The sequence below is a fragment of the Antrostomus carolinensis genome, unplaced genomic scaffold (assembly GCF_000700745.2).
Source record: "Antrostomus carolinensis isolate BGI_N321 unplaced genomic scaffold, ASM70074v2 scaffold23394, whole genome shotgun sequence".
Lineage (NCBI taxonomy): Eukaryota > Metazoa > Chordata > Aves > Caprimulgiformes > Caprimulgidae > Antrostomus > Antrostomus carolinensis.
The window spans coordinates 2500-19518 of record NW_010313143.1 but is presented as its reverse complement, the minus strand read 5'-3'; the positions used below and the strand labels follow the sequence as shown (position 1 = coordinate 19518).

The 17019-nt window shown below is 34.4% G+C and overlaps 1 protein-coding gene across 1 annotated transcript; it reads left to right on the top strand.

The window, feature by feature from the left end:
- Positions 1-657: 657 nt before the first annotated feature.
- LTN1 (listerin E3 ubiquitin protein ligase 1) lies at positions 658-16810 on the top strand (the record flags this gene model as incomplete). The annotated part of the gene is made up of 18 exons (XM_010167259.1): positions 658-897; positions 1921-2074; positions 2358-2508; positions 3227-3428; positions 4363-4522; positions 4689-4793; positions 5054-5196; positions 7138-7273; positions 8187-8331; positions 9620-9833; positions 10141-10378; positions 11264-11338; positions 12244-12430; positions 12885-13056; positions 14185-14405; positions 14928-15122; positions 15756-15923; positions 16689-16810. Coding segments are annotated over 18 exons (2969 nt in total), but the record flags the coding sequence as incomplete, so codon positions are not given.
- Between the last annotated feature and the right edge of the window lie 209 nt (positions 16811-17019).

Genomic DNA, 17019 nt, shown 5'->3' with positions numbered 1-17019 from the left:
ACCAAACCTTGCCACGCAAACCCAATACAGGCAACGAAGCTGCTGAAGGGTCTGGAACACAAGTCTTATGAGGAGTAGCTGAGGGAACTGGGGTTGTTTAGCCTGGAAAAAAGGAGGCTGAGGAGAGACCTCATTGCTCTCTACAACTACCTGAAAGGAGGGTGTAGAGAGGTGGGGGTTGGTCTCTTCTCCCAAGTAACAAGGGACAGGACAAGAGGAAGTGGCCTCAAGTTTCACCAGGGGAAGTTTAGGTTGGATATTAGGAAGAATTTCTGTACTGAAAGGGTTATCGGGTGTTGGAGCAGGTTGCCCAGGGCAGTGGTGGAGTCCCCATCCCTGGAGGGATTTAAGAGTTGTCTAGGCATAGTGCTTAGGGACATGGTTTAGTCATAGTTTATTTGGGGACTTGTCAGTATTAGGTTCAGGATTGGACTTGATGAGCTTATAGGTCTTTTCCAGTCGAGGTTCATTCTGTGATTCTGTGACTGCAATAAGAAAGAAAGTTTAGGTATACACTAGACTGAAACTACTTTGCACTTTATTTTGCATTCAAAATTAGTAAACAGAAAAGAAATCAGTACATATTGATATGATGCCTTTGAATGCTCGTGTTTATCAGGTAATCAAAGGATGCTATCTTTTTCCTCTCCCCAATAGAATCATTGATTGGTGAAACTTTTGTTGAACGAATTATTGATAAACTTCAAGCAGCTCTGTCTAAGGCTAAAGATCTTTCTGAAGCTGGAAATACTGAACCTTCAGTATCTTTCATCTGTGATGTAGCCTCAAGCTTTTTCAGCTCAGTTAAAGGATGTTTACTGATGCCATCCTCAGAAGACTTGTTGCTTACCATCTTCAAATTGTGTGCTCAGAGGCAGGATGCTACACACCTAACAGGTAATTTGGAAAAAGAACTTCAACCAAACTTTTTTCTAGTTGACAATTACCTCTAAATTCTTCTTTTTTATTAAACAGATTCAAGTATATAATAGAAAATACTAAGTTCACAGAAATTGAGCACTTGCAGCTGTAACTGACATGAAAATATGTGCTTTAATTTAAAATGCAAGTAGTGAGTACTAAACATGAAGTCCTGTACCTCTTTACAAGGATTTTAAACTTTTTTGATGTTAGTATCCCTGTGCTTCAGCTGTCTTTGAGGCTGTGATATTCCACGCTTTCTAGGACACTTATTAATGGTCTATGAAGTACAAAGAATGAGCATTTTTTTTGTTCATTCTGCAATGTGAGGATCCTATGAAAATGTGTGCAGTCCCTTAAAGATACATATATTTATCCTGAAAACATTTGTATTTGTCAAGTTGCTCTGACAAATTGTGACCCATTTCTCTCTGCACCAGTGTCTCATTTTCAGACTGAGATCCTGATTTATATTATTTGAATGCAGAATTTGAGAGTGATAAGTTGGTGTTTGCATTTACTGACATGGATACAAAGGAGGAAATTGCAGTGTTGTTGTAGAAGTGAAGTGGGACAACGCTAACCTGAAAACCACTGCTGCCTTGCAAATGAGGATTGGTGTTGCGAATGTTCAATATTTCAGTATTTTAAAAAGATCTGTGGTTTTGAAGACCGTATGAACATATTGTGGTAGACAAGAGGAGCATCACTCTTATTCTCAAATAAAATATTACGTGTGTGGCAGAGTTATTTTAAAATTGCTGTATAACAAGACACCTGTATATTTGCCCTTGGTAGTTATTGCATGTTACCACATAGAAAATAAGATTTTTTTTCCTGCTCTAGGACCTTTAGACATGTGATCGTTGCTGTATGCTCTAGGTTGTAATTTGAGTTTACCTATTTGTGGTGGTTTTGCTTGTCTGTTTGTTGTGCTCGTTGTTGATTTTGTTTTTTTGAGTTTTGTTTTTTGTTTGTTTTTTTTTTCCCCTACTATAGATTTACTTTTATGTAAATTAAAACATACTTGGATGTCTGGTGTAAATTCACTTGTGCGTCAACTTCGGAATATGCAGAAACAGAGTGGCTTTTTGCAGAAATCTGCACTGTGGGTCAAGAATCAAGTTCAGTCTTCCTCTTTGGATGTTAAAAGGTAATTGTGATGTACATGTCCATTTCATAAGATGTTGTTCTCCAAAACAAACTCAGATCAGTGGTATACTGTTCTTTATTCTGTTAGCATCTGTGTTACTGAGAGGTTTCTTAAGCCTGTGAGGGGTGAGAACTGTGGGGTAAAGTATAAATTAAAATACTGTTGGTATAGCATGTGTATAGCATTGGTACAATGTATATAGAATTGTATCAATGTGAAATAAAGCAGCTTGCTTTTACTGAATAGTGCCAAACTTGGTCTCAGTGTTTTCTTCTTTTCTCAGCCTTCAGGTTTTGATCTCTGCAGTTACTGATTTGTTGTCTCAGCTTATGGAAGCTGACAGACAATCTGGATATCTTGTGGGAGCTTATGTTGAGCATGTCACACCAAACAAAACTGAGTGGGGGAAATTGCGTGAGTCTCTCTCCACTGAGGTATGAAAATGATAATGGACTTGCATGCAGTAGTCAATCTTACCTCAAGTCTCTGTCCTTTAGGGTGATAAGCCTTCTTTATTTCAACATGGCATGGCAGTTATGAATATGTGTATGTCTGTGTAGAGGTTCTTTTCAACCTGTGTCCGTGACAGAGGGCAAAATCTGTATGTCTGTGACCCCATTTTCTCCAGTGCTACTGGAGAGAATCAAAGTCTATGAAACTAATGAAACTACCTGTTTCTGCGTGGCACACTAGCAACTTACTTTACAATTAAGGAATTTTGTCTGACAGAATATACATCATGAAGATGTTCTTATCTTTAAGTTAATTCTTCTATAAGATTAATTTTATGAAAGACACCAATGTCTGCAGAGGAACATGATGTGCTGACTTTGAACAAAATGCTGACATACGTAGAGTGGAGAGTGGGGAAGGACATAAATTTCCTGTCCAACCACCAATCTTCAGTAACCCTAGTATGTCTTTTAAAATATATAGAGTTCTAAAGATACATGTTTATTTCTGAGGCAGCAATGCAGTTTCAAGTTACTGCTGTGCATTTATGTTTTTTAATAAGCCAGTATGGGTCATCCCCACAGTTGTGCTTTTGGTGTTATTCAGAATTAATAATTGTGAATTTTCAAGGTTAAACAGATAATAGCTCTTATTTTCATCATTAAAATATCACTTACTCTTTTTATGCACATATTACAGTGGATGCACAAACCTCTTTTGGAAGGAAGGCTTAGCATGAATTGTGAACCTTTGGGATCATGTGTCAAGATGTGTGGCACAACTAAACTTCCAGGCCACCTCTGTACTTCAGCCTTATTAAGTAAAATGATGCTACTTGTTTTGGAAAATGGTATAGTCCATGGAAACAATGATGCTGAAAGAAAGAAAATTGACAATATAAGTAAGTTACAATGGTAAGACTTAAAGGAACTTGATTTTATAGTAGTTGTAAATTAACCAGAATTGATAATTAGACATGAATAAAGTTTGGCATATAGGTATGAGAAATCATCTTTTTACCTTTTGTTTGGTTTTTCTTGAGTTCTCCTTTAAAAGTTTAAGTATGCACAAGTATAGTGCTTGTATTTCTAGGACCTTTTGTGATTACATACATGCTATCTCAACTGAACTTTGAATTTGTAGAAGCCTGAATTTATGATGCACTTCAAAGTTGTTCATTGCCAAAACACATGGTGCAGTGGCATGAGTGGGCAATAGGAAGTGTATCCATGCCATCAAATAAACACCCTGAGTGTTTAGCCATAATGTGAAGATATTTTGAGACAGCAATTTTTCTTAATTCCACCAGTTGCAATCTGGTTTCTTTTTATTTATAGAATGCTCAAATTAGAGCCAGTGTTATCAAATTAACAATTCTATCTCCAAAAGTCTCACCATGATGAGAAGTGTAATTGTTCAGTGTATGTCTTTGTAAGCTAATTAAGAAACCACATGCTAACTATTAACTTCAATTTTTATTTTATTTTTTTTCTTGGACTTGGATCTTGATTGTCTTGTCTTCAAGAAATAGGTATTTTTTTAAAAATGAGAGAGAATAGAGAGGAGTTAGACTTCCCATCTTGATTTGCTTTAAAATTTCCTGAACATGTAGAATAGATTATTGTAGCCTTTTCTTCTTTTGTATTTTATGATGCAATCAATGGCATATATCCAGTTCATGCTCTGAAGTACCTGAGATTATGTGTAAATGTTTTCTTTTTAATGCATTAAAAATCTACTTTAAAAAAAACAACAAAACTTTGACCTGAAACTTCTTGCTGATGCACTGAATATGTTCAGCAGCTGTTTGTAAATGACAACCTTTGTTTAATTAGTTGCAGAGCTGTTGTACTCATTACAATGGATTGAAGAATTGGAGAATCCTTCTTGTCTGCTTCTGGAATATCTCCATATGTTAGAAGAAATGCACATCACGTATGGGAAGTTCAGTACACTTAGTAATACAACTAGCCTTCAGCAAACAATATTTGATAGGTATGTAAGAACAGGTAAAAAAACTTCTAACTCTGTCTTCATAGCTTGCATTGTATTAAGTGCCATCATATTTCCTTACGTGTATTGATTCAGACTTCATCAAAATGCCTTTGTTGTGAATTGTGCATCTGTATATATTAACCAGGGTCTTTCTTCTTCTTTGAAGATCAGAGGAACTCGGAAGACTCTGGTCCTTAACCATGGCTAAAGTGATTCGTGCGGAAAACACTGTATCCTGTGACATCAAACAGCTTTTTAAGACAACAGAAGGGTACATTAATCCTGCTGCCTGTAATCTTTTAGTTTGTTGCAAATATTGATAGTGTTAAATTATACTAATTCTGATAAGTGACAACTGAAGACTGAAAGTTTGGTAACACATGTATATGGTATGTAAAAGTGAAACTCAGTTTAGTGTGTGAGATTAGTTGCATCATAGCATATTAGGTTGTGATGAACCAACTGACGTTTTGTTTACTAGTTAAATTTTTGGCTTTGTTTTCATTCTTGATGTTTTGCTTTTATGAATAGGTTTCTGCCATTAACAGAGGGCAGATTGCATACACTTCAGTGTCTATCACCGTTTTTAATTGAGGAAGAAAAGAAAGAACTTGTCTTCCACTGTGTGGCCAAACTTATGACGTGCACGCAGACAGAACTTTCCAGCACTGATGGTGAGTATGTTCTTACCTCAGTCCACTTAATAAGAATATAAGAACATTATTTGTGATAATGTTTGCTTTTAGATAAAATGTGTTAACTGTAATAATACTGTTTTTCTTAGAAAGAAATGTCTTCTCAGCTTGCACATGTCTTATAGACTATTTAACGTAGTAGTTTTCCACCTTATTAAGGAACTACGAGCTACACGACCTGGTACAAAATTAGAACTGAAGGATTTAGGCTAATATTGTTAAAAGAATTTTGATATTGCTGTGCTTCTTGTTTGGTCTATCTGATTTAAACACATCTGTAAATGTAAAAGTTTTCAGTTAATCACTTAGGCTTTACACAGCATGCAAAAATATTACTCTTGGCAGCTGGTAGTGTTGTGATTATCTTCAGATGCTTTAGCAAGAACTCTTTGACAGTTCATATATTATGTTTGAATAGTTCTACCAGTGCATGGGTTATAGTGTGCTGAGTCAGAACTGCAGTATGTACGCTTGAAGCAGCTTTTGAAAAATTACTTAGTGGTGATTAAGGTGTGTTGTAATATTGCTTTTAATATCCTTTAGAAAACCTTTATATTTTCACAAACTTGTTGCTTTTCAAGAAAATTCTTTGGAAGTGCTCACACACACTCCTTCTACGTGTTTGAATTAAATGTGATTTAAAAGAAAGGACTTTCTCTTTTTTTCCACTGCTGCTTTTTTGCTTTCTTGCACACATACTCTTATTGATCAGTCTATATAAAAACTCAAAAGTTGATCTTGTATTTTTAACAGGACTGTGCTTACTTAAATTGAAAAAAAAATATCTTTGGTGACTTTAAACTGTGGGCAACTGTCTCTTGGCAGTGTCCTCACGTTTTCAGATTAAGTTCTTCAAATGGGTGTCCTCAAAGTGTGAAAATTTTCAGTGTTGTCGTGCAGTGATTGAGAGGAATCTTGAATCTTTCTACTATGGTATTTTCCCTAACTCTTACACTTCAGAGTTAGTTAAGCTTTCCTGGCTTTCTGAGTGAATTGGTGAACCAACCAAATGTGACTGTGAAACTTTAAACAGAAAATGGGGAAAAAAAATTCTCACTCCTCCCCTGCTGTGGAGTGCTCTTGTTTGTAATGCTGGGCTGCATTTTCCTTTCTGCTGCTTCTCATTTAACTAGGGATTCCTGAGCAGACGATGTATACCCAAATTTTCCCATTAAATATGCTGTAGGTTGCAGGCTTACCATTCAAGTTTTGTTTTTTTTTTTCAGATCAAAAAGTACTGGTAAAGTTCTGGTAAATCATTGCACTGCTGCTTAAGTGAGGTGGATTTTTTGTTTGGTTGGTTTTGTTATTCATAAATGGTACTTCAGTTAGCTCAGTTCTTTGTCATCATGCTTGTAAGAAATGTTCTCCAAGAAGTCTAGATACATGCAGTTTTCCTTGAAAATAGAAAACACTACTAATGCAACAGTAGTGCTTTACTCTGAAAGTAAACACTAACACTCTTACAATGATATTGGCGTTCACAACTTGAGTTACATTTACTTAGTTACCTGCCCAAATTATTGCTTAGCATACTACATTTTTAGTAGCACAAATAGATTTAAATCTTAGCAGGTATTTTTCCTTTTTGTTAGCTTTATAAACCAGCCATTAATCTCATAGGAGTTTTTGGTTGGTTTGAGATTTTTTTTTTGTGGGGTTTTTTTGTGTGTCTGTGTGGTTTTTGTTGGTTTGGTGGGGTTTTTTTTAGGTTTGGGTTGTATTATAATATTTTTGATTTAACAATGGCATCTCTGGATTAAGTGTTTAAAGAAGAAAGTTTAGGTATTATCCAAACTATCTTACAATATTAATGTTAAGTTCAAATAAAACAATCCAGATGGATTGACACACATTCTAATGTTTATTTTCTCTTGATAATTAAGACTTATTGAGTATGAATTTCTTATTATGTTATAGGAGCATTTGGGTGTCTTTCCATTTTGAACTCCTGCTTGCGTGATAGAAGTATTGATTGTGATCACCTACTACCCGGAATACTAAAACTCATAATATCTTGGAAAAACGATAATGAGGAGAGCTTTCTCTTTAGCTGGTGGGTGCACATTTGAGATAATTTGACTTTTTTTTTTTTTTAATTCCTAAAGCAAGAGGTTAAAAATACAGAGTGGTTATTAACTAAAACAAAATCAACAAAATTGATTTGTAAGTTACAACTGCCAACCACTGCTCTAATATTAAGTTTTTAAGCCTTTGTGCAATTGCATCCCTCAGTTTAATATATCTGTCTTTAAGTATCTAGTAACTCATACTGAAGAAATTACCCAGGTGGTTGAAGGCTGGGAAACTAGGAGCTTTTTTAATGCACCTAGATGTCAACTGTTTTCAAAAGCATTCAGAACTGACCAACTTTTGTAGATGTTGCTGGATATTTAGTTCCAAATTCTGATTGCTTATTTAGGTAGCAGAAAGAAAACTTGGATATCAAACCTAGGTGTCTGGTTTTTTAAAATTTTGGACCTGAAAATGTGACTTAGAAAGCTTCCAGCAAGGAGTGAAAATATACTGAGGTTCATTTGTCTTGAGTATAGTGAGAAAAATCTAGGCAACAAAGTCTCAAAATAATGTACACTATTTGGACATTTAAGGGCTTGTACTTTGTTTTTAAAACGAGTAACTGAAATTATTATTTTTCTTGCATTGATATAGTTGAAATTGCTAAATTTCATAGTTTATGTAAGTATATTACTTGAGTGAATATATAAACTGTACAATTTTACAAATCTGTATAACATGCAAATGAGCAAGTAGTTTTGACAGAGTATTTTGTACCTGTTGACTGACTTATTTAGACTTGGCAGCTAATGTAGTATTCTAACTTTGAAAGACAGAGTATCAAAAACACACAGGGCAGAGCCGGGTGTAAGACTAATTTGTCCTAAGAAGAAGATAAATACTTGTATCTACAACATGAAGATATGTAAGCTTTAGTTGGATTTTTATTGCAGCAATCTGAAAGAAACAAGTGCTCAGGTGCTTGGTTTCAACATAGAGATGATCCGTTACCTTCCCTTGTTACTGAAGCATTCCACAGCTCCTTTGGCCGATAATGAATGGGACTTTATCATGTGCTCCATGCTGGCTTGGCTAGAGGTAATAAGAAAGAGACTATTAGTAACCATGGCATTGTAGCTTTTGATAGGATCTTCCTGATGCTCTCTGAACCTACTGGACTGATGCAGGGGAGGGGGGTTTAAAAAAATAGGCTGTGAAATAACTAAATTGTTATAATCTTACGGGGCTGTCTGATCATCTTTTCATCCTAGTTTAGGCATTAAATCTTTGAAAGATGTACGTTAAAAGTTCACCTGTCTTTTTACAGAGTGGAAAATTGGGTATCAGGACAATACAGTAAAACATTGTAGAAGCTATGCCACTTGGCAATTAAATTTCAGCAAAGATGCATGAGGATTGCCAAGAGGAATGGAAATCAGAGTGCTCCTAATGGCTCTTAGCGTTTAGAACACAAGGGCCTTAATAGTTTTTACTTTGTTTTGTCTAACGTGTGTGTTAACTTTCTAGTACTTTAGAGGAATGATAAATATTAATAGCTGGGTATTCAGCATTTCAAAGATAACATATTTAAAAGCATCTCAATTGAAATATGGAACTGAAAAGAAACCTTACCTACCACGTGAGTGATAATGTTGCATTTCCAGTTTTGATGTACTTATATTTTTAGATTTTTCTCTGGATGTGAGTAATCTTACGCTTCATCTGTATGTGCCTCAAAATTGTATTTTTTTAATTTTAAAAAAACAAACAGCAAACTTGTATGAAAAAACTTGTTGCATAGATTAAGTGCTTGGAAGTACTTTCAATATTTAATGATATTCCTTTTTTGGGGAAACTAGTGAGAATAAAAATAAAAAGAAGCAGCTGCACTGGGGAAGAGGAAATATTCTCCTGATTGCCACTTCAATAATCTCCAGTTTACAGTAGTGTATTGCCAATTTCCTTCTGCAATTTGGAAATATAAGCATGTTCTTGGTATGTCTTTTATGTTTGGGAGAGAAAAGTGAGAGTGCTTCACATAGCAATTTTGGTTGCACAAGTGCTACACATAAGCTACAGCTGCATACATTTCTATTTGAATCCGCTTGGTGGCAGTTTCTTTCTGTCATTATGAAGAAGATCATATAAGGGAAGCAGTCCAGGATTCTAAATGTTGATGAGACTTGGAAATAACTTCCAGCAAGTCTTACTCAAATACAGATTATATTTTTTAACTTTTTTTTTTTTTTCCTCCAAATAATTTTAAAATGGTCTTTGCAATTGAGTCTTCTTTGAAATTACACTTGCTGGTATAGACAGGGAATATGAAACAGATATTCTGAAGCAAATTTATAGTTAAGAAATCTTTTTTTTTTTTTTTTCCTAGACAACAAGTGAAAACCGTTCACTTTATCATGTGCCGCTTGTGCAGATTTTTGCTTGTGTCAGTTGTGACTTGGCATCTGCCCTTAGCATTTACTTTGAAGCTGCAGCTCCTGAAACTACTGAAAACCTTCCTGTGAACTTAATCAGTGAATGGAAAGAATTCTTTTCTGAAGGAATACACAATTTGCTATTACCTTTGTTGGTGAAAGTCACAGGCAAGTATATGGCAAGGAGGGTAATAGTGGTACCTGTCAGGCTATTCTGAAATAGAACTTAATGGGCCCTCTTTTTAATTTATAGGAATATTTAATTTATAGGAATATTATATCAATATAGCTTATAAAACTCTAATTAGCATGTAAGAGAATACTTACCTGCTAATTAGTAATTGCACTTAACATTGTGACTTTTAAATTTAGAGGGATTCTGATAAGCAGAGTCTGAGTTGCTTCTAGTAATGCTTGTTTATTGTTACCATCCACACATTCTGTATCACAGCTTGTCTTTCTCACTTTTAAACAGGAGAAACCAAAAATGCATCTGAAGGCTCCTTTCAGAATTCTGTGTTAACATCTTTGGGTGAAGCTCTCAAGTACATCTCGAAGGACCAGTTGTTAAACCATAAATTGCCAGCGAAGTTTGTTGCAGGCCAGAAAACAAATCTTCCAGATAAACTCCAGACTCTGCTAAATACGTTATCTCCATTGTTGCTTTTCCGGGCTAGGCCTGTACAGATTTCTGTCTACCATATGTTGCATAAGTAAGAATCAACAAATTTCTCACTTCACTCACCTCCACCTCTGCCCCCCTGCCTTTTTTTTTTTTTTAATGTGCTGTAGTACATGCACTTACAGGTATGTTTAGGGAGAAAATCCTTAACTGGGCAATTTGTGTATTGTAGAACATTATATAAAGCTATGAATGCTAAATTTCATTGTAAAAGTAGACTAAATATAGACTGAGAAATTTTACTGCAGCACATGAAGATGCAATTTTATTTTCTGTACCATAGTTACATAGTTATCGGTATCATAACTATAAAGCTATTTATTTTTAGCCCCTATTTTAACACTTAGAGAATCCTAAAATATAAACTGAAATGCTCCAGGTTTGATCTGAGTCTGACAATATCACTGAATAGTATGACCTTTTTATTTTCACTAGCTTAGATAAGAAAATTAATTAAAATGTGTAGTAATATTGTGAAACTTTTTGGGTATTGCTGTTACCAAAAGAGAGAATACAAAATTTTAAAAACTGTATGTGCACTTGACTGCTCAGAATGCAAAATATGAGGCAGATGGCTTAAGCATAAGAAGCTACCATTATTTTTTGCTTAAACTGAGGGCATAAAATTGCAGTAGCTTTATTTTGAGATAGAGAAGTTTATTTATTAAACTTATTATACTCAGGAAGTGTAAAAGGTCTGGAAAAGAACTGAGCAAGGCTACATGCTCGTTGGCTACTGTCATTCAGGAACCAACTTAGCAATGGTGACGTCTCAAAGATTTTGTTGTTACTAAGGAGTAATTGCCATTATTTTATTTCTTATCAGTAATGTTGACATTAATAAGCAAGGAACTATGCATCACTTATATTAAAATAGTAAAAATTAAATGTGATTTCCTTTACATGTTTTCTGTAGATTAATGCCTGAATTGCCTAAATTTGATGATGAAGATCTCAAATCTTATGGTGATGAAGAGGAGGAATCGGCATTGTGTGTATTTTTTCCTCATGTTTTTTAATGACTGTTTTGTGTTGTAAGAGTTGAGATTTGCAGCAGAGCAGTTGTCTGTCAGGAGATGTTAAAAGAAAAAAAGTGACATTACTATGACCATATGGTCAGAAAGATTGAAAATATTCAGTATAATTGGTTAAGTCTGCCTTTGTGCTAAAAATGGAAACAATATTTGCAATAGTTTTCTGGGTACAGTTACTAGAGTAAGTGCAACATATATGCTATATATTGTAAAATCTTGACAGATTTTTACTAGGCTGCTGTAGTCAGAATGTGTCCAGCTGCAAAAAAAACCACTTCAGTTTCTTGAACCTCCAAAATTGACCCGAGTGTTTTATACAGCTTGAATCTGATAAATTCAACAGTTTAAAGAGGGAATACAGTCACTGATTTAAATAAAAAAAAAAAAAAAAGTTTCCTCGGTCTAATGGTTAATATGTTTTATTTTTTTTTACTATGGAGCTGCAAAAGGCTTTTTAAACCAATGCCAAAGCCCAAACCCAACATGTTCAGTGCTTAGGGGATCCGTTGTTCAGTTGCTCCTTTGTTGGTGTGACTTGACAAAGCAAGCAAGCAAACCAGCTGTCCATGACGTAGGTTAAATCAGCTCAGCCATAGGCCACTTTCAGATTAAGTGATCAGCATTCAGGTTATATTCATCTTGCAAGAGGTAAAAACACCAACTGTCCATTTGGGGGGTGTGAATCTTAAAATTTGAGACCAATGTGTGAATCTGAAAGTAAATTTTCCTGTAATAAAATGCCCATTGGATGTTCTACATAGCTGACTTTTGTAACAGGCTTCTAGGAAATTTTTGAATATAAATGCAGTTAATGCCCTGCTCAAGGTTTGAGTTTACTATGCCACATAACACTTCTCCATAGATCACCTCCCGCAGCTCTTATGTCTGTCCTGGCCACTCAAGAACTCTTGCTAGAAAACATCCTGGAATGCATTCCAGTTGGAGAATGTGCAGTTATTCAGCCCCTGAGTGATGAGTTCTGCCTTGTTCTAGGATATCTTCTCACTTGGAAGTTAACATTAGCTTTCTTCAAAGCAGCTTCTTCTCAGGTATATGTTCAGAGTCTTTTCCTTTTAACTGAATTTCTTAACATGCTTATTTGGTTTGAATCTTGAAGTTTCATCCAGCATTTTTATTCGTTTAATTATATATCTTCTTACCTCTTGCTTTTGTGGAATTAGTGGAATTCTGAAAGCATCAATAGACCTAGATTTCTTGACTCTGATAGTTAAGGGTGCTAAAATTATAGTAATAAAGAATTAAGATTCATTCATAGATTATTCTTTCTGGCATTTTCAAACAAGCTTGCTTTATGATCTAATAATTAAAAATGGTGCCGAGAAATAAATCACTCTTCTAGACAGTTGTTCTGAATTAAAGTCTTGCTTTTCATCCCTACAGGAATGTATGTGTATTATTTACAGAGTAAGCTATATTTTGATAAGTCTCGTCTGTATTTTGTGTGTGAGGTTTTTCTTTTTTTTTTTTTCTTAACACTATCAGCTGCGAGTTCTCTACTCACAATACCTTAGAAGAACTAAAAGCTTGAATAAACTGCTTTATCACTTGTTCAGGCTTATGCCTGAAAACCCTGTCTTTTCTGGGCCAACTTCAGAAGTTCCAAATAAGGATACAAAAACCTTCTTTACTGAAGAGCTTCATTTAGATGTCAAAGGTTAGTAAAAATTGTATTTGTGCATTTGAGAGAGTTTTGATATTGCTGAAGTTTAAGTATGCTTTTCTGCTTAAAAATACATATTTAGAAAATCTTACTTATAAAATAGATACACACACACACAAATACATAGGTATGTTTAAAAATCTCTGGCTAACTACTCATTTGAAGCTTAACCAAAGTTGAAATGTTTATCAGAAAAACAAACAAACAAAACAGGAAATGCTTAAATTATTCACTTAGGGCAGAAATAATACATTGCTATTGTCTGAATCATGAATGTGTGCAGAGATTTCAAATATTAGAAATGTGTGATCTATTCTGGGACTTCTCTATTGCTTCTAGGTATTTTTTTTTAATGATAAATGGAATTTCTTTTTTTTTTCCTTCTCTTGTTATACATAAATAAAAACAAACTAAAAATATTTTTCATATATATGTTTTGAAATGTTTAAGATGTTAAATTGTGTGTTGTTTTTGTCGTGTTGTTCAGAAGACCCAGTTAATCAACAATGATGAGAGAAGATATGCTGCTTTTTTTTCAGCTGAGAAACATGACAAAGATAATTAGTTTTGAAAGTTATTTCATTTAGATTGTTATTTTATGTACCTGTATAGACATAAGCAAAGATATTGAGTTTTCATTTCTTAATTTTTTGCTTGAACATCAATGTATGTTGGAAAACAATTTATCTGGATGACAGTAAGAAAGAATTACTAACATGAAGTCCCAAGAGAAAGATTTTCCTTATCTCTTTATGCACTTCTGTAGAACACTGCAAACTGCAGACATGCTCCAAACATCTCATTGTTCACTCCAAAGTGAGCATTTTGTCATTTCTAGACTATAAAATCATTCTTGATTTCTGGTAGTCCACCTAGAGTTCATCTCAAAATTAGAAGATGAATTCCCAGTTGTGATGTGTTAGTCTAAGAAACAAAGAGACCAGACTGATGGAGAAAGGAGTCAAACAAGCACTCATCCTAGCAAGTACAGAAGAAGCATGTACATGAAATTCCAGTTACCACTGTTATATTGGTATCAGCATTTTTGTATGTGGTGTGGATGAGCCAATGTTTGTGACTAATGTGTCATGAGTATTTCAACATTGTTTCTTTCCCTCCTAGGGACAGGAGTCTTGTCATCCCAGATTCCGCACTTGGCCTGCTCCGTGTACCATATTACACTGAAAGACTTGCCAGCCATGGTCAGGCTGTGGTGGAACAGCTGTGAGAAACGTGTCTTCAATGTTGTAGATAAATTTACAAGCAAATATGTCAGCAGCGTGCTTTCTTCACAGGAAATATCTGCTGTTCAGACTAGCACACAGTTATTTAATGGCATGACGGTTAGTAAGACTTTTTGTCCTTTTTTTGCTTTCCTTTAGTTTTTTGCAAACATTTTAAGAAATGTTAACTTCCCTGACTGTATTACAGTGTTTTATATGATTGCATTTTTGTTGTTCTAAATGACTGATGAAAACATAGTTTAGCTTGGTTTTGATATATCAGGTTAATGTTTATTAATACTCTGTTTGGAAAAAAAAATAGAAAATAATGGGTTTTTTGATGTAGGAGAAGTTGAGGAGGTAAGTGGAAGATACTGCTATCAATATACTTCCTTTGGGTTTATTAAAAAAATATAATTAGTCAGTAGATTGAAAAAATGGCTGGTAATTTTTATTTGCCAAGATATGAGTGGATTTTAATTTTCTTTGAGAATAGTGTTTTCCTGGTCTAAGAAAATTATTTAAGGTGTGTATTAAATTAAGTGTATTAAGTAAAGTATTTATGGTTTATATATATATAAAAATACTAGAGATGGTGCATATCTCTCTCTGGAGATTTTAGTATGTGCATTTTTTTCACAGGTAAAAGCTCGGTCTGCAGCACGAGAAGTCATTGCTACCTATTCAGTTGATGATATATTTATTGAACTAATAATACAGCTTCCATCAAATTACCCACTGGGATCCATAACAGTTGAGAGTGGAAAGAGGGTTGGTGTGGCTGTACAGCAATGGCGCAATTGGATGCTACAGTTAAGCACGTATCTTACACATCAGGTGAGTTTAGAGAAAGGCTGATAGTATAAAAATATTCCTAGTAATGTAATATTATTTAGATCTGTATAATGGATCTCATCAGTAGATCTCAAAGGACTTCATAGAACTGGTCACTCTAACCATCTGCTTTTCTCCAGATACTGAAACAGAGAGGTAAAATTATCTGCCTAATAAGTCCTTTTAAATCTATAGCCAAAGTTGATCATTTAGATCTCTTAAGATACAGGCCAGTGTTTGCCCCATGTGGCAGTGCCATCTCAACTATAATTTGAAAAAAACAAACCAAACCAAAACCACAAACCACTCATTACATACAATTCTCTAAAAGATCGGTGGTTGCTGAAGTTGCATCCTCTGTGGATAGAACAAAACAAAACAGTGACTGAACATTTTAAAATTCCCTTGTAAGTGCTCCTAGTGTATTCTTTTCATTGTGATGAATGCCTGCGTTTCTATAGATGAGAATATCATCTGTATTTCATGTGCTGGCCTTATAAATTATTCACAGCATATATTGCATATAATTTCAGAGTATAAAGCCTTCAGGCTTTGTTTCCTTCATGTGGTTAGAAATAGCAATAAGAATATTCTGTAGGAATTCTACAGTAGTAACAGCTCTTTTCCCTCTGTTAGAATGGAAGTATTATGGAAGGCTTATCTTTGTGGAAAAATAATGTGGATAAACGTTTTGAGGGCGTTGAAGACTGCATGATCTGTTTTTCAGTCATTCATGGTTCCAACTATTCTCTTCCTAAAAAAGCTTGCAGAACATGCAAGAAAAAATTTCATTCAGCTTGCTTGGTAAGTACCTAGACTAAATTTTTTTAAATAGGCAAAATATCCATGTATAGTTTGAACCAGGAACTTCTAGTGTAATATCATCAGTTCTCTATTATGTTGTTGGAGTACCTGGGATTAACTGAACTCATAAATTATTTGTATGGGTTTATACTAAGCTGTTACGTTATGTAATGAGAGAGGGGTTGCTACACTTCACAGATAATGACTATCTGGTTTGTGTTCACTAAGACATAAGCCATTAGATACATGTAGAGTATAACAACAGTATCTTGTTATCAGCTTAGATATGGGAATAGAAAAGCTTAAACTTCAATCTATGCAGCATGCTCTTTAGTAAACTATGGTGATCTGGATAATTAACATTTAACTATATCCAAGTTATGGTAGGCATTGATTGTATGGAGTATACTGCAACAAGTTGGCATCTGTATGGCCATACAATGGAGGAGTTATTGCTGCTTTTAAAACATTATCTTTTTATTCTAAAATGCAACTGGACAAGAATTCCTCTGGGTCAGGTTTTTTAGAATAAAACTTCAGTATTGTATGTGTGTAATATGTATATATACATATGGGTATATACACATGCATGCATACACAAGTGGAAAGGGGTTTTTTTACTGTTTCTTGTTGGTTTTTTTTAAAGTATAGTTAATGTTTTGATAGTTAGATTCATTAGCAAATAATGTTTATTATTGGTGATAAAGCAGTGTTCCTGATATTCAGCTTGCATTCATATATTATATAATTGTATTTCTCTTTCAGTACAAATGGTTCACATCCAGCAACAAATCCACCTGTCCACTCTGTCGAGAGACATTTTTCTGAAATAAAACAGTCTGTCTTCTTTCTGTGAGCTAAGTAATAAATGAAGAGGAGGCAATAAACTCTATGTTGAAAGAAGCTAACTTGGAATAATGTCAGTTACTTTAAATTCTTGACTAGTGGGATATGACACATATTTACCTCTGGACTGATTTTTGTAAGTTTGAAGATTCTTCTTTGATATAAAGAAATATATAAGAATAACTTATTTTAATTTGTATATTTTAAAGGTCTTGACATATGTTAAAACTTCAGAAATAAAGCAGAGTTA